At 48.4% G+C, this 24756-nt stretch overlaps 1 protein-coding gene across 3 annotated transcripts in view; it reads right to left on the minus strand.

Annotated features, from left to right (window-relative positions):
- C19H16orf78 (chromosome 19 C16orf78 homolog) overlaps positions 1 to 24756 on the minus strand; it is a 95560-nt gene that overhangs the window by 15246 nt on the left and 55558 nt on the right. Inside the window, exons 1-3 of one of the 3 annotated variants that reach the window (XM_007167670.2) lie at positions 18366 to 18557; positions 4713 to 4889; positions 1839 to 2097 (exon numbers count right to left, since the gene is read on the minus strand). In XM_007167670.2, the coding sequence (XP_007167732.1) occupies positions 1839 to 1991 (153 nt within the window). In that variant the 5' untranslated portion in view covers positions 1992 to 2097; positions 4713 to 4889; positions 18366 to 18557. Of the gene's footprint in view, positions 1 to 1838; positions 2098 to 2637; positions 2671 to 4712; positions 4890 to 18365; positions 18558 to 24756 lie in introns of those variants that run through there. The other 2 variants (XM_028162878.2, XM_028162877.2) reach the window with 2 other exon arrangements.

The raw sequence follows: 24756 nt of genomic DNA on the forward strand, positions 1-24756 counted from the left end.
CCAATATGGGAAAAGAATCTAAAAAAAAGAGTGGATATATGTATATGTATAACTGATTCACTTTGCTGTACTCCTGAAAATAATACAACATTGTAAATCAACTATACTCCAATAAAAATTTTTAAAAAAGGAATATAATCTTAGTATGAAGAGATGGGATCAAACATATTCATCATAGAACTGAATATGATTTCTGCGAATGAGTAATGAGAGGCCCAAAAAATGGGGGGAAGGGGGAGGGTAGGTAAATCACTAACGCCTTAGAGTAAAATATGTTTGTCAGATGTGTTTACGCATATCTGATGGAACTGGCACTCCAGATCTCTCTGACTATAATTGATAAGTAAGCACATAACCAGAACAGGAGCTCCCCTGAAAGGTAGGGGCCGCTGAACTGGGTGAAGCAGGGGAAGGGGAGGTGGTGATGGTGCGTGGGCCTGACAGCCCACGAGCTTGGAAACTGGATAAATCTGAGTTTGAGCCCTGGCTCGGCCCCTCACTAGCTCTGTGAGCTCAAGCAAATTGTAGCCTTGCTGGGAGCAGTTGACCAGACAACTCATTGCAGTAAGCACAGGGCCTGGCACACAGGAAATGCTTAATAAAAGTTATCATTGTTCTTAGTAATGCCATTTTCACCCTTTTTTCTCTGGGAGCCAGGGGAGTCAAGATTAGGTGGTATCCTCTGCAGAGGAGACCACTTTCCAAGGACATGGCTTAATTTTCTGTAGACGGTGGGCCCAGAGGGGAACTCTGGGGGAAACTGGGGCAAAATCGGTTGTCATAGTTCCTGGAGAAAGAGGAAAGGGTGGTGCTACAGACTGAATGTTTGTGTCCCCCTAAATTCCTATGCTGAAATCCTAACTCCTAATGTGATGGTATTAGGAGGTGGGGACTTCAGGAGGTTGTTATGTCATGAGGGTGCAGCCCTCATAAATGGGACTAGGGCCTTAAAAAAGAGGCCCCTGAGAGCTCTCCTGACTCTTCCTCTTTATCAGGATATAGCAAGGAGGCAGCCGTCTATGAACCATGAAGCAGGCCGTCATCAGACACCAATCTGCTGACACCTTGATCTGGGACTTCCCAACCTCTAGATCTGTAAGAAAGAAATTTCTGTTGTTTCTAAACCACCTGGTCTATGGCATTTGGTTGTAGCAGCCCAAATGGACTAAGACAGGCAGTTACAACTAGTTTTAATGCAGGATAGAAAGGAAGAGGTATGTTAGCAGGAGTCCCAGTGGGGATAGTGGAGGTGGAGAATGCCCTCTGACCCTGGGACCATCATGTGGATGGAAGCGCCTGGGAACAGTGGGACGACCCGTTCTGAGATCATCAAAACACTGGAAGCTATTGCCTCTCAGCCCTTCTCCAACACTGACCAAGATGGCTTTAAGGTCCCTTCACCTCGACTAAACTAGGTAGGTTTCTTCCTGACTCTAGGACCTTGACCTCCCTTTTCCTAGAACAATTCCTTTAGACAATTTACACTGTAAATTCTTTCTCTGCCCCTTTGAGATGTAAATCTTCGCCCAGCCTCTTGCCCAGCTTTATAATCCAGGAATGTTTTTCTCTAGAGCTTGGGAACCATCCCTTTGAAAGGCAATCATCAGGAAAGATAGCATTCCCACCTCCCAGTCTCTGTGGGAGGGTAAGAGCCTAACTCCATAGGGATAATTAGCCAACAAGGATGGCCTGACCACATTGACAATCTCCCCCCATGCCCTCCGGTGCTTTTCTACTGGCTCACCCCAGTGCTGCAAACCCTCCCCTCACCCCGTCACATCATACTGCAGTAGTCTCGAGTGAAGCCTTCCTTGCAGGTTTTCTTTGACAGTACACACCTGGAGAGCTTGCTTCTTCTTCCCCTGCCTCCGCTCCAGCCACTCCAACACCCGCGCGAGGTCTGACATCCGCCTCTCCTCGGCCGTCCTCCACACATGCTTCCTCTCTGTGGGCAGGGAATCCTTCACGTCCTCTGATTGCTCTGTCATCATGGAGCCTTGGTCATGCCTTGGGCGGAAAGGTGGCACGCTCTTGCTTTGTTGAACCCTCTGCCTCTGGTTGCTGGCCTGGATGACTCAGATGGTAGAGTATTGTCCCCTAGATGTGAACATAAATGTGAACATAAAAGGCAGCGTTAGGCCAGAGCCGGGATGTTAACCTTCAAGGGTAGGAGATCCAGAGGGTGATTGTGATGTCACTGTCAGGCTGTCCATGGGGGTCAGAGTGGAGCAAGACACTGGTTTCCCTCATGGCCACTGTCCCTCTTTAGGCACTGTCCATCACTTGGACTCTGCCACAGCCTCCTTTATGGGCTCTCCACCTCCATTTCTACAGAGATCTTATTAAAACAAAGCTCAGCTCACATATCTCCTCTTCTCAAAAACCTTCAATGACTCCTTGTAGCTTATAAAAAAAAATCTAAAATTTCTTAGTCTGGTAGGCTTTCCACAATGTGCTCTAATTAGAATGAAGGTTTGTAGAGCCTTAATTAGTTTTATAGTCATTGAACAGATAGTTATCAGATGCCTACTATATGCCAGGCATGGTGCTGGAGATACAACACAAGATAAAAACATAGTCAGACCTTCTAAAACTTATGGGCTAGTGGGAAAGACAAAACAGCAGTCAAATAATTACCCTGTGAATCCATAATGACAAATGAAGATGAGTGCTCTGAAGGAAAGGAATATAATTCTAAGAACTAAACAAAACAAAAGAACTAGACTTGGATGGGTAGTGAGTAGATCACACTTGGGGAGTGGCTGGAGTTAAAGGGTAAGCTGGTCTCAGCGGGGCTCTGGACCAGGGGGACAAGCATGTGCAAAGGCCCTGTGGCAGGATGGAAACAGGGGACACTTGAGGAATAGCAGAAGGTCAAGGTGGCTAGAGTTCTAGGTAATGAGAAATGATGCTGGAGAGGTGGGCAGAGGCCGGACCAGAGAGCACCTTGGAGGTCACAGGTTTGCTGAGACTGGGAAGGAAAGGGAAGTAAAGGGAAAACAATAAAGGGAATCAAACATAGGGGAGGGAGTGACATGATCAAGCTTCCTTTTTTGTTTTAGGAAACTTTTATTGATGGAAACTATATGCAGAAGTGTGCCAGAATCACAAGTAACTAATGCTCCAGAAATTCCCCCTTATGGCCCCTGCTAGTCACTACCTCCCTTCAAAGGTAAGCACTACTCTGACTTCTAATTTCATAGATTTCTTTTGCCTGTTGGAGTTTTATATAAATAGAATCATACACATGTAGTCTTTTGTGTCTGGCTTCATTTGTTTTACAATATATTTGCAGGATTTTAGCAATGAATTCTTTAGTCTTTGTGTATGTAGAAATGCTTTTATTTTTGCCTTCATTTCTGAAGAAAAATTTGCTGGATAATAGAATTTTTGGTTAACCGTTTTTTTCAGCACTTTGATGTGTTATTTCATTCTCTTCTGCCTTTCGTTGTTTTACGTGGGAAGTCAGCTGTTAATCATATTGTTACTCTCCTGCATATATGTCATTTTTCTCTTGCAGATTTTTCTCTGTTTTTGTCTTTCAAATGTTTGCTATGATGAGTCTAGGTGTGAATATCTTTGTATTTATCCCACTTGAGATTTGTTGAATTTTTTGGATATGTATTTAATGTCTTTAAAGACATTAAATTCTGGAAGATGTTGGCCATTTTTTTTTTCCATTTTTTTTTTCTGCCCTTTTCTCTATTTCTGGACTCCCATTATACATCTGTTGGCAGGCTTAATGTTGTTCCTCTGGTCTCTAAAGCTTTGTTCATTTTTCTTCAATTATTCTTTTCTCTGTTCTTCAGATTGGATAATTTCTATCAGTTTATCTTCAGGTTCAATCTTCTTTCCTCTGCCATATATAATCTGATGTTGAGCCTTTCTAGTATAATATTTCAATTGTACTGTTCAAGCCCAGAATATCCCCTTTTAAAAAATAATTTCTTTCTTCTTATTTAGAATCTCTCTTTGTTGATTCATTGTTGTCATGCTTTCATTTAAAATTTAAAACATGGTTTACTTTAGTTCTTTGACCATATTTTAATAGGTATTTAAAGTCTTTCAATTCAACATCTGGGAACACTCAGACAGTTTCTATTGACAGCTGTTTCTCTGAGTATGTTCACACTTTCCTGTTTCTTTGTATAACTTGTAATTTCTTTTCGTTGACAATTGGACATTAAAATAGTATAGTGGTAACTTTGGATTCTGATTCACCCCTCTGCCCCCAAGGTTTATTGTTACTGTTTATTCATTTGTTTATTTTAAAAATAACTTCTCCAGGCTCTGTGAATCAGACAATCCCTGTCTGGGAATCTGGGAATCCTGTCTTCCCTTCGGTATGAAGCTGCTGAAGTTCTGATTAAATTTTTTATATTCTTGTTTGTATATTTAAGTCTAGCTTCCTAAGCATTGTCTCTGTGTCTACACCTGCATATCAGATTGGACAGAGATTGTGCTCGAACACCTCAATTATCTGTCCTCTGCTGATTTGTCTGTGTGTGGGTGGGGGAACTGTATCAGTTATCATGTTGCTACATGACAAATCATCCCAAAGTTTAGTGGCTTAAAACAAAAGCATTTTCTACCACACAGTTTTTGTGGGTCAGGATTTTGAGCGTGCTTTAGCTGGGTCCTCTAACTCAAGCTAAAATCAAGCTGCTGGCCAGGTTGATTGGCCCTAAAGGCTTGACTGGGAAAGGATATACTTCAAAGCTCCTCATCTGGTTGTTGGCAGGAGTGGGTTCCTTGCAGTCCATTGAACTGAGTTCTTTCTTTGCTGGCTGTTGGCAGAAGGCCACCCTCAGTTCTTTGTGACATGTGCCTCTCCACAGAGAAGCTTACAGCATGGCAGCTTGCTTCATCAGAACAGCAAGGGAGAAGAACTAAAGAGAGAATGAGAGCAAGAGAGAAGTCAGTCTTTTATAACCTAAACTTGGAAGTGACATCTATCACTTCTGCCATGTTCTATTTATTAGAAGCAAGTCACTATGTCCAGACAACACCCAAAGGAAGGATTACACAGGGCACTAATCCTAGAGGTGAGGATCATTGGGAACCATTTTAGAAGCTGCCTATCCCAGGAGCACATTCAAAATTCAGGCCATTTTCACACGGTCCTTATCATTTACTTTCTACTGGGCTCTTTCTTGTCTCCTTTACACACATTCACAGCCTCAGGGCTGGCCAGGAGCCTGTGGCTTGATTGAGCCCTTTCTAGCTTCTGTGGTGCATGCATGCAGCTTTAGCCAGAAATATATATGCCCAAACACAACTGCAACATTTGTCCAGTGGAGTTGTTGGCCTTCCTGCTTTTCTGACTTGGAGATTTTCACTTAAACCAACAAGGCTGCCAAGAGTGGGCGCTGCTCCCTGATCCAAATCCAGTGAGCCCCCTTTAACCAAACCAGAGAAACTGCCCCACCTTGGTGGAACCTCCCTTCTGACTGAACTGGGAGGAGGGGAATGGGAGCCGCCTCCGGCTAGAATGCCATAGATTCTCACTGTTATTGCCCAAATTTCCAGCTTCCCAGCACAAATGCTGTTCCAATTGTTGTATGCCTTTGGTTGATGTCCAGAGTGCTGCATGGTTGTTTTGATCAATTTTGCCCAGCTTTATAATTGCATTTTGGGGAGAGGATTTACCATATTCTCACTCAGCCGGAGGCAGAAGTCCCCTGCCAATGCACACTTTACATAACACATTTTGGAAGACCCCCTTTGCTATCTTGCAATAAAATACACATATCTTAAAAAATTACTATAATCCTCCAAACAACAACAAAAAAAGAGAAATTAAAAAAATATAGTCTTCCTTTGGGTGTATGTCAATATTTTAATGCGTGGTCTCAACTAAAATGAAGACAAGCCTCCCCAATTTTCCAAACACCTCTGAGGGAATGGTACAACTCCACTGAAAACCAATGAAATAATCTATTGTAATCAATCAAGAATGGTTAGGATGGGTGGAAGCAGGCAGGGTACAGTCACACAGTCTGTCCCCATTCAGCAGGGGCTGTGGGCTGGGGAGGCAATGATAAGTAGGCATCAGTACAGTGAGCAGGGGAGTAAACGAGCGAGCGAGTGAATGGACAATACCTGGCGCCTAATCTCAGGCTTCTTCATCCTAGGTTTCTCTTCCCCAAATCTTCAGTAGAGGTCACATGTTTCTAGAAGCCCTATTCTGAGGTTGAAACTGGGGTAGCAGAACTCTACTCTTGTGAACATAAGTGCTCTAGGTCATCTGACAGCCATCACCGTCATTTTGAGAGACCAGAGGTCAGGCCACCCAGGTCCCAGAGGATCATCTCATGGGACAGGAGGGTGTTCAAATCAAGGAACGTTTACACATGTGTCTCTGGTGCCAAGCACCGTGCTGGGCACTGAGGAAGGAGGACCCAGAGATTAATTAGAGTCAGTCCCTGCCCTCATGGAGCTTGTTGTTTCCTTACGGAGACATTTACAAAGCCTGGTGGGCACTGTTGTGTCTCCCCACGCTCCCTCCACTGTTCCCCCTTGTAGTTTGGGTGAGTAAACACTGCTCCAATTTGAGGGAAGGGACCAGATTGGGCTGAGCCAATCAATATGCAGCCTTCCCCCGGCTACCGTGATTGGCACAGTAGGGGCCCAATCAGCATGGAATGGGGAGCTTTTGCTAGAGATGTGAGGAAACAGACTCTCTGTGAATGGTGGGGCATTTGGATGTAAAGCCTGGAATGGTGGTGGTCATTTTGTTCTGATGAGGGAGGGAAGATACCATGAGGATGAACCCCATTCAAAGAGCAAGGCAGAGCCATGAGACTCACTGAAAAATTGAACCAGTGTCTGAGCTTTTCAGACTTTTAATGTGTAACTCAGCCTGAGTTGTGTTTCCTGTTACTTGCAATCAAAATCTTTTGTGTGATACAAATAGCTAATACAGGGGAGATGGTGCAGTAGTGACATTACAAAATGTGTTGTGAGAGCACAAGGGAGGGCATGGTAAAGTCTGCTTCGGGGGATGAGAGAAAACTCCACCGAGGAAGTATTAGAGCTAGGTAGGTCTTAAAGGATTTTGCAGAGGATTTTGACAATAGGAAAATTACATTCCAGATGGAGGGAACTGCACCGACCAGAGCATGGAGTTGTACGGGGAGGTAATACTCTGTGTGTCTAAAGAGCGGAGGCCTGGGGACAGGGATTGGGGAACTAGTCTGGAGCCAGGGAATGAAGGTACAGGGATGCTTTGTTGCTTTAGAAAGCTCATTCATTCAACAATCAGCTCTTGCATGCTTCTGATGGGCCAGGTACCTCTAAGTGATGTGTACAGAAATAGGGGCAGGTGGGGAGGAGAGTGGGCAGGCTGAGCTGGAGAAAGTCAGGAAGACACCCTGCATATATAGAGACAGCATCAAATAGAGCACTGTTGCCAGCAAGCCTGGATCCCAAGTCCAGATTGGACCTGGGATTGAGTTGAGGGTTGGGTGAAAGAAATGAAGCTTGGGAATTTGGTGGTGGAGTGGAGAACAATGCCCCCCCCCCACCAAACAGTACTTATTGAAACAAATTGCAAGGCAATTTATTGACATGATGTTCATTAAGGTTTTAGTAAAAAGACATTAGGAGCAGTGGTGCAAAAGAAATAGAAAGTCTTTAATCCATTTTGAGTTGATTTTTGTGTATGGTGTTGGGGAGTGTTCTAATTTCATTCTTTTACATGTAGCTGTCCAGTTTTCCCAGCACCACTTATTGAAGAGGCTGTCTTTTCTCCATTGTATTTTCTTGCCTCCTTTGTCAAAGATAAGGTGACTATATGTGTGTGGGTTTATCTCTGGGACTTAGAGTCTGTCATACAGAATGAGGTAAGTCAGAAAGTGAAAAACAAATACCGTATGCTAACACATATATATGGAATCTAAAAAAAAAAAATGGTTCTGAAGAACCTAGGGGCAGGACAGGAATAAAGACGCAGACGTAGAGAATGGACTTGAGGACATGGGGAGGGGGAAGGGTAAGCTGGGACAAAGTGAGAGAGTGGCATGGACATATATATGCTACCAAATGTAAAATAGCTAGTGGGAAGAAGCCGCATAGCACAGGGAGATCAGCTCCATGTTTTGTGTCCACCTAGAGGGGCGGAATAGGGAGGGTGGGAGGGAGACACAAGAGGGAGGGGATATGGGGATATACATATACGTAGAGCTGACTCACTTTATTATACAGCAGAAACTAGCACACCATTGTAAAGCAGTTATACTCCAATAAAGATGTTAAAAAAGAAAGAAGAAATAGAAAGTGTGGTCGGGGAAAGATGGTGTTTTTCCATGCTCTCTGTCATCAGAACCAACATGCAGTCCTGCCCCCAGCTGGCCCATCCCTAGGCTCACTCCTCCTGGCTTTAGAGCCTGGCTCTGTCTTGGGGACAGCAGGTGGGGGGTGGGTTAAGAGAGATGGAAACTCAGTGGCCTGTACCCAGGGAGCCTTGGCCAGCTTCCTCCCTCCCTCTCTGCCTCCCTCCCTTTAACAAATATTATGGCAGAACCTAGGTAATCGAGAGGCTCTTGGACTGCAATTGAAGAGCCGAGATGGCAAGACCGGACCACTGAGACATTCCGAGGGTCAGAGCTGGAAATGCTCTTGGGGCCCCCTAGTACTCGCTCTCATTTCACAGATGAGGTGGAGACCAGAGCCCAGAGAGCCCAAGAGACCTGCCCAAGGTCAAAGCCAAATAGTGAGACCTGGAAATTCCATTAATAATAATGAAGCCCAGAATCTGTAGACTTCCTCCAAAGAATCTTCATATCTATTGCATTAAATCAGGGGTCTCAAATTCAAGTGTGAAGTAGGTAACATAAAGGAGTGAAGCTGGCTGAGTATGGGCAGTAGGGAGTGGGTGGTGAGGGGGGAACGGGCAAGTTCAGATCTTGTGATTTTTAAAGAGAAGGCAAAAATCCAAATGTTTATGTGAAATCAGTTGGAAACAAACTTAAAAAGAAATGCTGATTGGGCAAAACCCATGTGGCCTTGCTCAGGCCTGGGGTTGCCCGTTTGTAGTCTCTGCCTCATTGGACCCTCCCCAGAGCTGGGCGCTATGTCAGCGCAAAGGACAGAGGATGAAATTGAGGCAGAGAGAAGGGGAGGTGACTTACTCAAGTCCACTCAGCTGGGAATAAGTACATCCAGGACTGGACCCCCAGCCCATGAGAGCACTGTGGGGTTCCAAGAGAAAGGAGTCTGAGAAACAGGGTTCAAGCAGTGGCCCCCCTCAAGAGTCAAGGAGGCCTTGAGTGTTGCGATGGGTTTGAACACACCTCCAGCCTTCCAGGCTCAGGCTAGGGGATGCCTGGGGGCGAAATCCGCAGGGGGTTTTCAGCCTGATGCTGCACGGTTCCTGCAGAGGTGGGCTGTCTTTTTTACTTCGTTTTCTTTTCCGGCATTTTAATACTCAGTATCCTTGCAGTAAACAAGGGCCATTTAAAATATATATAATCTTATTAGTGAGAACCCGCTTCCCTGTGGCTGGTCCAAGTTCCAGAGAACAGCCATAGGTCCCCAGTGTTGGCAGGGCAGCTGCGGCGGGTGGCTCTCTCAGAGTGCCACATCTGCCCTAGTTTTTGAGGGCACTCTAAGCAAATGTCTCAATTAGGCCTCAGGATGGCTGTGCTGTGATTTACATACTCAGAGCCCTGCAGTCTCCTTTGTCCTGGGAATGTCCTTCCTTTGCTCTGCAGGGCTCCAAGGAGGCCACTGCTTCCCAGGGGCGCAGACCTTGGGCTGCATGCCTCTGAAGGTGCTTAAAACGCCGAGCAGCATGGAGCTGGGGAGACTGGGCTGATCAGGGAGCCAGAGGCCTCGGCTGAGACTCGCCTGGCTCTGCCTCGTTGTCTGTGTGACCTTGGGCTTGCTGTTTGGCCTCTTTGCTTTTCTAGCAACTAGGACTCCATTAGGAGTTGCAAATCAGTGCATGTGATATTTGGTCCACTGGTGTATCTTATTCAGCCTGCAGAGTGTTTTAGAAATCAGGGCATTTCATTAAAAAAATTCAGATTTCTGATCTGTTTAATAAATGATGATCTGGTATGACTGGGCCGGCAGTTCCCCCTTGAGATGGGACACACGCCTTCTGTTGCTACAGTGCTTACCTGGCCAGCTTCATCCGCCTACATGACCCGCGTGTCCCCTAAAGACACATGAGTTTGTGACCCCAGACTAGGTAGTCATTCTAAACTTTACAAAGTTACAAAGACAAATTTATCTCCTCCTATCCTTGATCTGGATAAGTAAGGATTCTTAACCCATTTTATAGGTTTGGAGCCCAAGATTCAAAGACATGAAGTTGCTGTGTGGTGCAGCTGGGCTCACACCTGTCTGACCCCCAAGCCTACCCTCCTTCCAGGCCTGCAGTAAGTAATGGGTCGATCCCTGGGGTCTTCCTGGGCTCATTGAGGCTAAGGGTCCTGCCAGGCCTTATAGGAGGCCCTCACACTGCACCGCTCTGCCACTGGGAGGAGAGAGAGGAAGGGCTGAGGGGCTGACAACACGTGGAATGTTCTCTGACGCTCTGGTCTGGTGTTCCCCCAGAGGACTAGGAGGGAGCTGGAGACCCCTGTGACGAGGGATTCCCAGAGAGGCTGGGCTGGGCAGTGGGCAGGGTGCAGGGCTGGGTGTCAGGGGATTGACTGGGTCCATTCCCTTCTCTGAGGCTTCCTGATTACATGACCACAGGGAGGCTGATTCTCCATGGACCTTGGTTTCCTCATCTGCAAAATGGTGCTAACCTCAGCCTTGCTTCGCTCATGGGGATGTTGGGAGGAGCTCACGAGACAAGGGTTTTGCAAAGTTGCAGAAACTCAGGGCAGAAGATAGTGTCATGGTTATAGTATCATGATTATGAGTATAGGCTCTGGAGGGGAATCTACCATGTGAAAGGTGTGTGTCCTTGGGCGGGTCACTTAACCTCTCTGGTCTAAAGTTTTCTCTTCTGTAAAATAAAGCTGATCATAGTTCCTACTCAAGCAATTGTGAGCATTCAATGAACTATCTGAATAAAGTGCTAGCACTGGGCCAGGCATACAGTAGGTGCTTAATAAATGGTAACCATGAATATACAACATGGACAGATAAATGGGCCTATGATGGCCAAAGATGGGAGTGGTGTAGGAATGCTGATTCCCACAGAATAATGACCCTGGCTGGTCCAGGGGCCCAATTCAGGGGGAATAGCGTAGAAATGACTTCAGCCAAGTCCAGGCCATGACCTTCCCCTCTTTCTCTTCCGTGGGAGCACGGAGGCAAGAATCACAAGGAAGAGCTGGGGGTTTGGCTTGGGCTCTGGGAGGGCTTGTCCTGCTGCCCAGAAGGTCGGCTCAGGGCTCATTCTCCGCCTCTCAGGGAAAGCCAGCCTGGAGGCCTGGCCCAGCAGGTGGGCAGGGGCTGGTTGACCCCAGATGCTGGGCAACTTGGTCAAGTGGGGGCAGCCTGACCATGATAAGAGACTGAGGTTAATGGAGGGACCCAGCGGTCCCACTGTCGGGTGCTGGAGGGACAAGATTTTAAACAAGCCCGCAGCCTTGGAATCCACTGCCCTTTCCAGGTAGCTGGGCTGGGGAAGTTCTCAGGGTGCAAACACTGGCCCCTCTCTGAAGAGCTTCCCGCAGGTGCTTTCTCCATTTCTTGATCCCAGAGGCATCTCCTGCATGGCAGCCCCGCAAAGGCTGAGGACAGCTTGGGCTGCTCTGCCCTCTGGCAGGGCCAGTGGTGCATCCCAGGCAGGAAAGTGGACTCAGGGGCCAGACCAGTGGAATTTGAATCCCGGCTCTGCCACCTGGCATCTTTGACAAGTAAAAAAGCCACCACCACCACAAAAGCCTCCAGTGCCTCTCTTTCCTCATCTGTGAAGTGAGGTAAAACTATGTGATGTATCTCATAGATTCCTGTGAGGAATTATTGAATCAGGCCTTACAACTGCCTGGCACAGAGAAGGGCCAGCTGCTGGTATTTTGGTGCACGTAAGTGGCTGTGTTGGGGGGAGGGGGTGAACACTGGGCTGGTCCCCACGGGGCCCCTCCCTCTCTGGGTCTGAGTTTCCTTGCCTCTGCCTCACTCTCTTAGCACCCACTCGTCTCCGGTTCCGAGTCTGGGGTTTTGGCATGCTAGCTGGGTCCCTCAGCAACCTGACACAGACATTCAGCCCTTGCGGGCAGTGGTGCCCACGCCGACACACGAGTCCCCTCTGTCAAGTGTGGAGCCCATGTCAGCTCTTCCCTGCATTCTCACTTCCTTCCTCCCCCGGACCCTTGCTTCTGCTCTCAAAGCATTGCTGGAACCCCACGAGGTCTCAGGGCCTGCACCGGAGGAAATGACGCTTGTGCCACAATGTCTATCCCAGGGGCTCTCATGGGGGCAGCTCCTGCCCCTGCAGCAGACGTTCAGCCATGCCTGGGGACATTTTTGGTTGTGACAACTTGGGGGGGAAGGGGTGCTCCTGGCATCTAGTGGGTGGAGGTCAGAAATGCTACTGTTAAACATGCTACAACGCACAGGTCAGTCCCGACAGCAAAGAGTTCTCTGCCCCAAATGCCAATAACGCTGAAGTTGGGGAATCTTGGTCTCTTGGACAACACAGACATGTGGCCAAATGGTTAAAATAAAATGTGATAAAGCTATAATGGAAGTTGGGTCAGAGTTATTTGAAGGTCCAGAGATGGGAAGAAATAACTGAGTTAGAGAGAAGCAAGGGAAGTCCCTATTTGGACAAGTGACAATGTCATAATCTCTTCTATGCCTCACATGAGTTCTCTGTGCTCATCTGACTCATCCAAGATGCAAGTACTGCTCTTCTGATGGTCCAGGCCCCATCTGCTCTGGTAATTTCATTTGTACCCCTGGATCCAGCCATGCCTGAAGTATGACTGGTTATGTGGCTCCTATAGATTTCTTTCTTCCTTACATTTGTTTGAGTTGAATTACTTCTAATATATAGATAAACATCCCAGCCACATCTGCACACTCACAGATCTTGCACAGACTTGCCCCTCAGCCTTACACACCCAATCGTCCCCCAACTGAAAGCTGTCTTTTTTTCTCCTTCCTGTGGCTGGCTGCTTCCATCAGGGCTGCAGTACTGGCAGCTGCCATCCCTGCAGCATCAAAATATCCAAGCATCAATTGCGTGATTGAAGTGTTCCATTAGCCCGGAATGGGGAAGCCACGATCAGATGTGGTTTGTGGAACAGCTGCCCGTGCAGGGCTGGCAGTTAATTAAAAGCCCCATGCACTTAGTGATTAACTAATCACAGCATGGTGGCAGCCGGCAATGATGCGGTGACTTTTCTGTGGGAGTCAGCTGAAGCTCCAAATGTCTGCCCTGGGGCGGCGGTGGCAGCGGGAGTCTTGGGTGGCCCCGGTGTAGACGTCCCAAGCAGTTTGCAGAGCAGATTCCCAGATGTCTCTCCTGCTTAAAGCTCCCAGGAGAAAGAGTGAAAGGGAACCTGGGTGGGGAGGGTGAAGACGGGGACAACACTGCAAAGGATGGGGTGGGGCTGGAGAGGAGGGGAGTGAGGGCTGTCAGGATTTGGGAACCACTGAGGCAGGAGTCCCATTGGGATGTCGGGAAGGCAGGGAGGGGGTTGGCCACAGGGGTTGGGCAGAATCCTGGGCCAGCTCAGGGGAGGGAGAGATGATACGCCCCTGTCCATTTCAGGGCAGTGTGGCACAATGGTTCAGTTATGGCTCTGCCACTTACCGCTTGTGTGACTGTGGACATGGTTTTCAACCTCTCTGCCTCAGTTTCCCTACCTCTAAAACCTGAGATTAATAACCATACCTGTTTCCAGGAGTCGCGGTGAGGATTAATCTGTGTGAAAGATTTCTAACACAATAAGCACGTGAAAAATATTACCGAGCCCTATTAGGAGCAGAAGTCTACTTCCTTACAGTAAGGAAATGAAGGGCCGTGAAAGTGAAAAGTGACCTTGGCTCCAATGTACCAGGCTCTGCCCCTCCCCCAGCTCCCCTAGGAGAAGGCTGGGAACTTCAAAAACCATGAGGCCTCGAGGCTGGAAGGGCTGGGGTGGCGCTAAAAGACAGGTTGCAGTCTAAGTAAGTGGAACCTGGGGGAGCCGCTCCAGAAGCTGCGTTTCCCTGGAGTACCCCAGGCTGTTACCCCTGGGGCTGTACTTTAGCACCTCTGTCATGCTCCTGGGCCCAGCACCCTGGTTCCTGTTTCTGACCCTGCCCATTGGGGTGACCCCACACGACTGCAAGTAGCTGTGACTTTGACGTCTTCAATCTTGGCCCCCAGACTCCCTCTGACTCAACAGGAAAAGCTCATACCTCCTCATCTCATACTTCCATGCGCCCCTGATCTGCTCCAGCCTATGTTTCCAGTTCTATCTCTCATTTACCTCCATGCTGCCTGCAGACCCCGAAGCTGCCACGCTCTTGGCTGATAAATGCCTTCTCTACCCTCTTCCCATTTCACTTCTGGAAGTCTGAATCCTCCCCTTCCTTCAAGACCACGTTCGAGAGTGTTTTCTGCAGGGATGCTCTGCTATCTCTCTCATTGCGCTGCTTTCAGCTGGCCTGGGGGTGGCTTGGTAGAGTTCCAGCTCGAGGTGGTCCTGGAGGGCGTCCCTGAGAGGGCATTGCTGGAGCTGAGCCTTGTGTGAACCTGGAAAGAGGTCCTGTGATGGGAAGGGGCTGGGGGAACCCATGGAGCTGACTACGGTCTAGGAGGCTGGAGTGAGGAGGAGGGTGACGTGAGGCTGGGCAGAGGAGGAAGGGCAGCAGTGGCTCGCAGCAGGTGCCGTCATCCCTCACTGGTGTGAGGTGGGAGACCTCACCTGCCTGTGCTGCAGCCTGGCTGGACATCACATGGCCTGTGAAAGTCCAAGTGGGTAGATGGGGTTCCCAGAAATGGACTGTGCATCTGGGACTTGTGTGAAAGTGAGAGGGACAATCTGACTGGCTGAGCCGCTGTCACATGATCACCCCTCTGCCGGGTGGGACCCTTGACTAAGCACTCCGAATGTATCCTGTGGGCAGGGATGGTTCTCAAAAGCAATATTGGGGTGCTAGTATCACAGAGGACAAAACCAGCAGATATGTCCCCTTCACTGAGCCAGGTCCAGTTTCTAGGAGGGACATGTGTTATCCATGTCTGTGAGGGGGCGCCTCCAACATCTGTCCAGGCCCTTCCCTGAGGGGCCAGGCCATCGCTGGGAAATGGTCAGCAGGCGAGTGCCCCTTCACTGTCGCCCCCAGGTCTACCGCGGAGGGTGCAAGTGTCTAGGATGTTCTCCAAATTCTGAGGAATGTTTAAGGTGGGTCAATGCGCTATCTCTGGCTGCCATGTGACTGTGGTGACATCTCTGCCTTCTCTGAACCTTTAGGTCCTTGCTGGGAATGAGAGACATAGTGCAGGAGAAAGTGCTCTGGAAACTGTGAAGTGCTCAGTCACACCACTCACGACTGCTTTTATCTCTGCTCACGGTTTAGGAGGGAGCAGCCTGTTTCTACCCTTTGGTGTTGGCCCTGCTCCCCTTTAGTCCCCATCTCTCCCTCTGCCATCCTCCCCCACCCCCTGCCTCCCCTTGGGGCTGGGACATGTGCCTGCATTCCTGCTGAAGGTGTTGCTGTGGGAGCCTGTCCCAAGGCCCTGCCATTTCTTAGCCCAGAGGAGACATGGCTGTGAACGGGGTGGGTGTGGGGTGCCTGGGAGGCTGAAGGCCAAAGAGGTCCCAGGGTGGGGGGAAGGATCTGGGGAGCGGCAGTGATGTGATGATGGTGTGGAGGGCAGGGGCATGGTCCCCACAGCCTTCCTCTGAATAGAGGACATTCAGGTTACATTCCCTATAGCAAAGTCAGAGGGACCCAATTTCTCAGCCAGAATTGCTGGAAATAAACATCTGGAGTTTGGGGGTCATCACTGATTTGGGGGAGCTCTTGGTTTTCATGGGATTGGTCACTCACCAGATAATTCGGTAAGTACCTTGTCAGTTCGGCTGCTATAACAAAAATACCACAGACGGCATGGCTTAAAGAACAGAGATTTATTTCTCACAGTTCTGGGGGCTGGGAAGTCTGAGATCAGGGGCCCAGCATCATCAGGTTCTGGTGAGGGCTCTCTTCCTGGTTTGCAGATGGCCGTTTTCTTGCTGTGTCCTCACATGGCAGAGAGGAGCAAACTCTCTGGTGTTCTTCTGACAAGGACACTAATCCCATGATGATCTAATTCCCTCCTTAAAGGCCCTACCTCCTAATACCATCACAATGGGGATTAGGATTTCAACATATGGATTTGGTGGGGTGGGGGTCTGGGACCCAGACATTCGGTCCATAACATACCTCTTACAAGCTTACCTAATTCATTCATGTCTATTTTCTCATTGGGCTTTATCTGCATTTCACAGGGGGGAAACCTAAGCCAGAGGGGCCAAGAGATTTGCCCAAGTTCACACAGTAGTGGCTTAAGCTTGATAGAAGTTTCTCTCTCACTTAAAGAAGTACGTGGTGAATGGTACAGAATGACCCTCGGGCCCAGCTGTACTACAGCCCACCTGGACACCATACAGGCTATGAAAGACCAAACGGGGAGGGAAGGAAGTCATAGGTTGGGTTTCCAGAAACAGACCCTGCACCCAAGACTCCTGTGACAGTAATTTATTAGGAAATGTTCCAGAAATGAGCAGGAGGGGCTGGGAAGTGATCTACATAGAGTCCTTGCCCTGTGGAAAGGGAGGCTGGGTCAGCTCATCTGCTCCAGGGTTTGTGACTTGTGACTTTTTGGGGACTGAACCTCTCACAGAAGTGTGCAGGTGGGTTGGCAAGGGCTGCTCTGGCCCTGACGATGTCAGGGACCCAGTCCCCTTCTATCCCGTGCTCCTCCATCCTCCAATATGGCAGCACAGGATCCAGCCATCATGCCTACCTTTCCAGCCAACAGAAAGGAGGAAAAGAGAAGAAAGGGGGTGCTGCTCTCTAGAAGGACACATCTTAGAACCTGTACATGGTGTTTCAGTTTCCATGTTTGGGGCCAGATCTAAGGCTTGTGGGTACTCCCAGCTATCAAGGGAAGCTAAGAAATGAAGCCTTTATTCCAGGCAACTTGTGCCAGCTAAATTTGGGTTCTGTTACTGAAGAAGGAGAGGGGATAGATGTTGGGGAAAAAGTAGCAGCCATTGTTATAGCTACAGAGTGTGAAAATGGACTTGACCACAGTCCTAGAGATTTCTTTGCAAGGGAGCAGAGAGTTGTAGCTGTTGGGAATGGGGTCTTTACAAGAGGAGGAGTGGGTAGGGGCTGAGCTGCAGGATCTCTGGGTCCACTGAGGTCCTTATTTGTGGAATTAGACTCCACCCAAGGAATAGCTGACTCCAGAAGGATGGTGGTGTACACAGAGCTCCCTGGAAGTGTCTTGGGGGTGGGCAGGCAGGCGGAGCTGTATCGGACTTAATCCTTAGCTGGGAGCTGGGCGCTTGGCTTTTGACTTCCTGGCTTACCTGGAATCTTCTAGTTCACCTTCGGCAGGCCTATAACATGCCTCAGGCTCTGTTCCACCATCTGTAAGATGGGGACAATGTGAGGAATTCAGGGTCAGACAAGGCTGAGGTAAGAGGTACTTAATTCTGACATAACATTTAAGAGGGCGCCAAAAATCTCAGCAATTAAGATCAATATTTTAATGTAGTATTTTTTTATTGTGGTAAAATATATATAACATAAAATTTGCCAGTTTAACCATTTTAAGTGTTCAGTTCAGTGGCATTAAGTATATTCACATTGTTGTGCAACCATCATCATCCATCTTCAGAACTTCTTCATCTTCCCCAACTGAAATTCTGTATCCATTAAACACTAACCCCTTATTCCCTGCTTCCCCCAGCCCCCAGGATAACTCTACTTTCTGTCTCTCTGAATTTGACTAAGTAGTTCATATTAGTGGAATCAGGCAGCATTTGTCTTTTTGTGACTGGCTTATTTCACTTAGCACAATGTCCTTGGGTTTCTACCATGCTGTAGCATGTGTCAGAATTCCCTTCCTTTTTTTTTTTTTAAATTAATTTTTATTGGAGTATAGTTGCCCCTTCCCTTTTAAGGCTGAATAAAATTCCACTGTGGATATACCACATTTTGTTTATCCACTCATCCATCGATGGACACCTGGGTTGCTTTCTACCCTTTGGCTATTGTGAATAGTGCTGCTACGAACATGGGTGTGCAGATATCTAAGTCCCGCTTTCATTAATGCAATATTTTAAAAAAAATCAAAATTCATGCAAAAAAGTCCATTATGAATAGACTATCAAAAAGTGAAAGACGAGATCAGGAACAGCACGGTGCTGAGCCACAGGAGAGCAAAGGGAAGGATGGGTAATACTCACCTTGCACGATCCTGTTTGTGGCACCCTTTAAATCTTGTGTCCCAGGCGAGTTCCTCACTCTCCTCGCCCTTGTCCTGGCCTGATGAGGATGAAAGGACCCTGGCTGAGCACGCTGGGCCAGGAGCCTCCTCTTCCCCTACCACCCTGGACTGATTTAGGAACTGGAGTGATGGAACAGCCTCTAGGTTAGAAAGCTGAAGCTGGGGTTTCTTCTCCCCTTGGATAGATTCATCTTAATTAGCCCCCTCAGATAACGGTTCCTTCCCAGGCTAAGGCAGCTGAATTATGGAGACAGTCACTATATCTTCCTTCCCCTTGAGTTGTTTTGCCAAGTGACAAACCAAGAGATGCATGTCCCCTGCTCCAGGTTGCCTTGCAGAGCTGGGTGTGAGGCCACTTAATGAGGCAGGAGACGGGGGTCCCAATCCGTCACCTTGTAGCCCGGGCGGGTGGTGCCTGGCGCTGTGTGCAGGGTGTGAGTGTGGGCACTACCTGTGCGAGTGAGCGTGTAGGGGTCCCACCAGGACGAAGAGACGTTCTCCTTCCTGAGCTCAGAGCCCCCAAAGAGGAGAACTCATGAAATTCCCAAAAGGGAGCATCTTCCCTTAGTCATTCAAGGAACATTTAGTGAGTACCTACCATGTGCCAGGCAATGAGTGAGTAGGTGGGCGTGAGGGTCGGTAAAGAGATGGGTCAGTTGTGGCCCTGACTTTAAGGAGCTTAGAACAAAAAATAAATTTTTGTTCATGTGTCAGGAACTGAGGTGCGCCAGGTTATTGGGTGTGAGGGAGGGCAAACGACGGGATGGTGAGAGTCCGTCCAGCTCTCATCCTTGGCTGGGGAGTGTGTGTGTGTGTGTATGTGTGTATGTGTGTGTGTGTGTGTGAGGAAGGGGCTGCCCTGGACCTTGCCTGCTAACCTGAGACTGACCAGCAGATGGCGAGAGTGCTACGGGAAAGTCAGGGACTGCTGGGGAGGGAGGGAAGAGAGAGAGAGGGAGACAGAGAGATGGACACAGACAGACACAGAAACACAGAATCAGAGACAGAGAGAGACAAAGACAGAGGCAGAGAGAGAGAGAGAGAGAGAGAGAGAGAGACAGAGTATATTAGTCTGTTTGGGCTGCCATAACAAAACACCATAGACTGGGTGGCTTGACAACAGAAATTTCTTTCTCACAGTGCTGGAGGCTGGCAAGTCCAAGGTCAAGGTGCCAGCAAGGCAGGTTTCATTCTGAGCCCTCTTCTCTTGGGTTGTAGGCTGCCGCCATCTCACTATGTGCTCACAAGGCCTTCCTTAGTGTATGCTCGTGGAGGGAGGGAGGGAGGGAGGGAGAGAGAGCTCTTCCTGTTCATATAAAGCAGGCATTCCTATCAGATTAGGGCCCCACCCTTATGACCTCATTTAACCTTAATTAGCTCCTAAAGACCCTCTCTCCAAATACAGTCACATTGGAGGTTAGGGTTTTAACATATGAATTTTAGGAGGCACTATTTAGTCTACTGCAGAGAGAGAGAGAGAGAGAGAGAGACAGGGAGAGAGGGAAAGAGAGGAAGAGAGACAGAGACAGAGATGGGGGTGGGGTCGGTGGGGGGAGGAGGGAAGAGCCCAAGGCACTGGGCTGGGATCAGAATTCCTGGTTCTGGGCCAGCTTTGCCATTCACTTCGCTGTGACCCCCAGCAGACCCTTCCCCCTTAGAGCAGCCACGTCTTCACCTCCAAAGGAGGTAGATGTGCACCCCCCCCCATACCTGCTGAAGTAGCTACACACTTATAGAGAGCAGCTCTCAAGAGCCTCCCCCCTATTTTCTCACTCAGAGACACAGCAACCCTATGAGATGGGCATTAACGTTGCCTCCATCTTTCAGATGACGAGACCGAGGGTCAGGGAAGTTAAGTAGCCTGTGCAAGGTCACACAGCTCGGACTCAGACCCAGGTCTTCTGACCCTGTGGTCTAACTGGTGAGCGCTCTGAGAGGGTAGAAGATACAACACAGATACGAAGGAAACTCAGAACTTCTTCGCACAGCTAAGGTTGACCAGTCGGTCTCGTGCTGGGGGTCTCTGCTGGGGCTTCCACAAAACTCTGGAGAAAGGGCAAATTTGGTGCAGAGAACACAGGCCCCCAAGCTAATGGCCGGGAAGCTGGCCCAGAGACCTGGGAACCCAGAAAAACACTTCCTGGACACAAGGATACCAAATAAAGCTGTCCAAGACGGTAGCTTCTGTCCTGCCTTGGTTCGCTGGGTGGTGAAGCACATCTAGCTCTTGGCTTCCACTGTGTGGCATGTACAGGGCCGTATGCAGAGGAGAATCTACTCCTTTTCTCTCCGAGACACACGAGGGACGCCTAAATCTAATAAGTTAATTTAGACTCCTAGAAACAAGATTAAATTTTCAAATGAAGGCAGGCTCTGACAGCTAAGGCATAAATCTTTTATTTAAAATAGAGACTAAACCCATTCAAATGCAATCAGCAATGACAGATGCAGATAGAAACAAGCTCTGATAGAATAGACGCGGCGTGGATTTGTTCACTCTTGGTGACATATCACAAAGGGTGACCTCAAGTTCAGTCTGAGTGTCAGCCAACAGTGAGGACTCTGCATCCATTTCCATGTGGCTTGTTGACCCAAGGTGGAGCCGGGGGGAGATGCCAAGGCAGGTGGGAGGGAGCCAGCCTCGGAGGTCATCGTCCCATTGCTACCCCCTCAGCTGCCACAAGAGGGCAGGAAAGAGGGACAGCAGTGTTTGGCGGTCCCCAGAGTGGCAGCAAAGGAGCCTGAGGGGGAGAGAATGGGGAACTGTCGAGAGCAAGCAGGAGACAGTTGAGGTAAGACGAGAAGGTAGGTAAGGACAAGTGGGGCATTTCCTGGAGCTGCCAGAGCAAAGGAAGCTCTGCAGGCCCCAGACCTCCAAACAGTCTTCTGCTTCAGCTGCCTGTGGGTGGGCATTCCTGAGTGCCAGACACCGTGCATTCCCTACACGATCTCACTCAATCCTCACATCAAACCCTTTTACAGATCACAGGCTGAGGTTCAGAGGGGTCAAGTCCACGCCTGAATTGCACAGCCAGTTAGTGGCAGAGTCACGAGCCCTCCCAGGGCGTGCTGACTCCAGTCCCTCACCCTTCCCACCTGACACTCCACAGCTCACAGACATCCAGAGATGCCAGGGGGTCTAGCAAACATACTGGCACCTTGTTTGTTCTAACTCAGGCAAAGGACAGAGAATGATTTCTCCTAAGTATCACCCCCTTTTTGAAGTTTTCAGATGCTTGCTGCCAGACCTCTTTACAGCAGCACAAACTCAAAGTCACCACCACAAACATACAACCCTGAGGACCGGGGATTCCCAAATGGATAACCCATGAGTTCATGTTCAGGGGCATGTTTACCAGGATGCTGCTAACAGAGAAAAACCCCCACTCAAGATGGTGCTTGTGTCATGTAAGTTTGGGAAACACTGCCTACTACAACCCCTCCTGAAGAGTCACAAAACACATTAGAGCATTAAAGCCTCTGAGAAGTCCAGCAGAAAAGAAGCCTGTTTAACCTTGTTTATCCCAGCATTGCCCCAACTTATTTGAACATGAAATGTTTGTGTTCCTTTCTTTAGACATAAGATCACATCAATCCATTTTCCAAGGAACCCATTTTGGGAAACATTGATCTAAGAATATTTCAAGTTGGCCTATGGCTCCCTGCTTCTCCAGAATGCGTATTATGGTACGTGAAACTTCACCATTAAATACTTGAAGCAGATGCCCAGAGAAGCCATAGTTGACACTGGTGGTTCTCAGTCTTTTTAGGATGTCTCCTTGGGTAACTTGATGAAAGTTGTGGGGTTTTTTTTCCCCCAGGTGGAGAGAAGCATGCACATACATTATGTACACACACTCAAGTGTTGACTTCAGATTTAGGAGTTTGGGGGTTCTTTGTTGCCCAGAGGCCTCAGGTCATAAACCTCTGCTTAAAGTCACCATCAGCTGAAGTCCTTGGTGTCACTGGCAACCGAGCACTCGGCCTTGGGAAGAGGGCCAAGCCTGTTGGGGTTAGGGCTGCTGAGAGGGTCTGGGGGAAGGGGCCTGGTACACTCCTGTCCTGTGACAAAGGAACCCCGGAGGGTCATGCCAGTTTCATGTGTTCAATGTAGAGGGTACTCAGCAGGGTTCTGGAGTAGGATCGGAAGGCATCAGGCAGCTTGGTGAGCAGAGACGTCTCTGCAGGTCTGAGGGACCTGCCCACAGCCCTGGGGTGAGTCTGAAGGTCAGGGCTCCCACATCTCTCAGAGCCCCCCATAGCCTAGTGCATGAGAATCTCTGTTGCTGATGCTTGCCCAGCACCTATTCCCTGTCCCCCCTTCTTCTGGGGATAACACCCTGGTTGTCCCTGGGGAACCACCCCCGCCTCGAACTAGTCCATGTGCGTGGTATGGCTCGGACCTCACCTCCAGACTCAGGGCGGGCTCATGACCCAGGTTCATGACCTGGACAGTCAGAGGACACCATTTGTCAGGTCACAGTGACTGGTTTAGGGATAGGCATGCGATCCAAACCAGAACAATTAGCTCCAAAGGGAAAAATTATGGAACTTTTCCTGAGAAAGAGCAGTTCTCTTGGGGCTGTGGATAAAAAAGTACGCCTGGAGCTGCTGGTGGCCACCTGGACCCATGAAGAGAGACTGCCGGAAAATGGATCCTCTACTGAAGAGATCAGGTAAGAGATGGAGAGCTGGGGTGTCCCAATGGGACTGTTTGAAACTATATCCAGCCATGACCCAAATTAATCCTATCCCTGGCACAATTACATGAACCAGTGCATTTCCTTTCTTGCTTAAGAGCATGTGTGTTGGATTTCTGCCACTTGCAACTGGAAGAGTCCTGACAAATCCCCGGTGGTTAAAAACACATCCCAGGTCCATGCCAGGTAGCTGAATTAGTATCTCCAGGAATGTAGATTGATCGATCGATCTATCTATCTATCTATCTATCTATCTATCTATCTATCTATCTACCATCATCATCTATCTATCATCTATCTGTCTACCTACCTATCTATATAGATATACATATCTTCCTGGGGAATCTAATGATCTAACAGCTCTAGCTTGTAATAATTTCCCCTGCTTTTGTACCATGGAGGTCACAAGATGCCCAGCTGGGGAATCCAAGATTATCCACATTTGGAATTCATCCAGTAAAAGCCCAGGAGTCAAGATATTTAACATGGTGTGTCCTTAGTTTATTCCCACTTTCAAGCTCTCAAATGGGGCTAAGAATCATGTGATTCTGGCAACTTAGCTTTGCACAGGAGCGAGAAACTGCTCTGTGTTCATCTAAACTCACCTCCTCATCTTCCTGTACCCACAGCTAGACCACACCTCCTAACCCCTCTTGTAGGTAGGTGTGGCCATGAGCTGGGCTCTAATCAATAGAGTGTGAGCAGAAGTGATGTGTGCCATTTCCAGACTCAGCTTATAAAAATCTCCCTGGATATTCTTCACGATTTTTCCTTTTAGCTCGATGCAGAGAAACACAGGAAGCCATGTTGGAAGGTGTCAGAGCCACAAGGAGGAAGGACCCCAGGGTACCCAGTACCAGAATCACTCTTGGAGGCAAGCTTCCTAGCTATCAGGAATCCCTGTTTGGGGCTTTACACAAGCCAGATATAAATGTCTATTGTGTTAAGTCACTGGGATTGGGGGAATCCCAATCCTTCAGTTGTTTCCTTAACAGTGAATTTTTATGAATTTCAGATAACTTTTCCATCCATTGATTCATCTGTGTTTTATAAAAACTCTGGGAGGCAGTCTGGGAATGGCATTTTACAGATGACAATGCTTGTTCTAGCTTAAGTAGTTGGTAGGAGGATAGAAAATGCTTCTCAAAAGAGCAGTTTGATGCAGATGTGAAGAGACTATGATGATAGCTCTTTCCTTGGCCCTGGCCCCCTTCCTATTTGTTCAGGCATGTCTGTAGTTCGAGTTCTTCCCTGGGACTCAGCATCCAATTTCCCACCCTCTCTGCCCCAAGTCCTTTCCCAGTGAAGACTCTGGGGGCTCCGCCTCTGTCCATGGTGCTGAATCCAGTGGCTTTTATAGAGCCTTGTTACGGAATGAACTTGGACTTAAACATTAGAACTGCGCTTTACTTCTAAACATTTGTTCCCTTGGAAAGTATTTTTTTTAAATCATTACCTTTTTTGACCAGGATTCTTTATTTATTTATTTATTTATTTATTTATGGCTGTGTTGGGTCTTCGTTTCTGTGCGAGGGCTTTCTCCAGTTGCGGCAAGTGGGGGCCACTCTTCATCGCGGTGCGCGGGCCTCTCACTATCACGGCCTCTCTTGCTGCGGAGCACAGGCTCCAGACGCGCAGGCTCAGTAATTG

Source organism: Balaenoptera acutorostrata, chromosome 19 (assembly GCF_949987535.1).
Source record: "Balaenoptera acutorostrata chromosome 19, mBalAcu1.1, whole genome shotgun sequence".
Lineage (NCBI taxonomy): Eukaryota > Metazoa > Chordata > Mammalia > Artiodactyla > Balaenopteridae > Balaenoptera > Balaenoptera acutorostrata.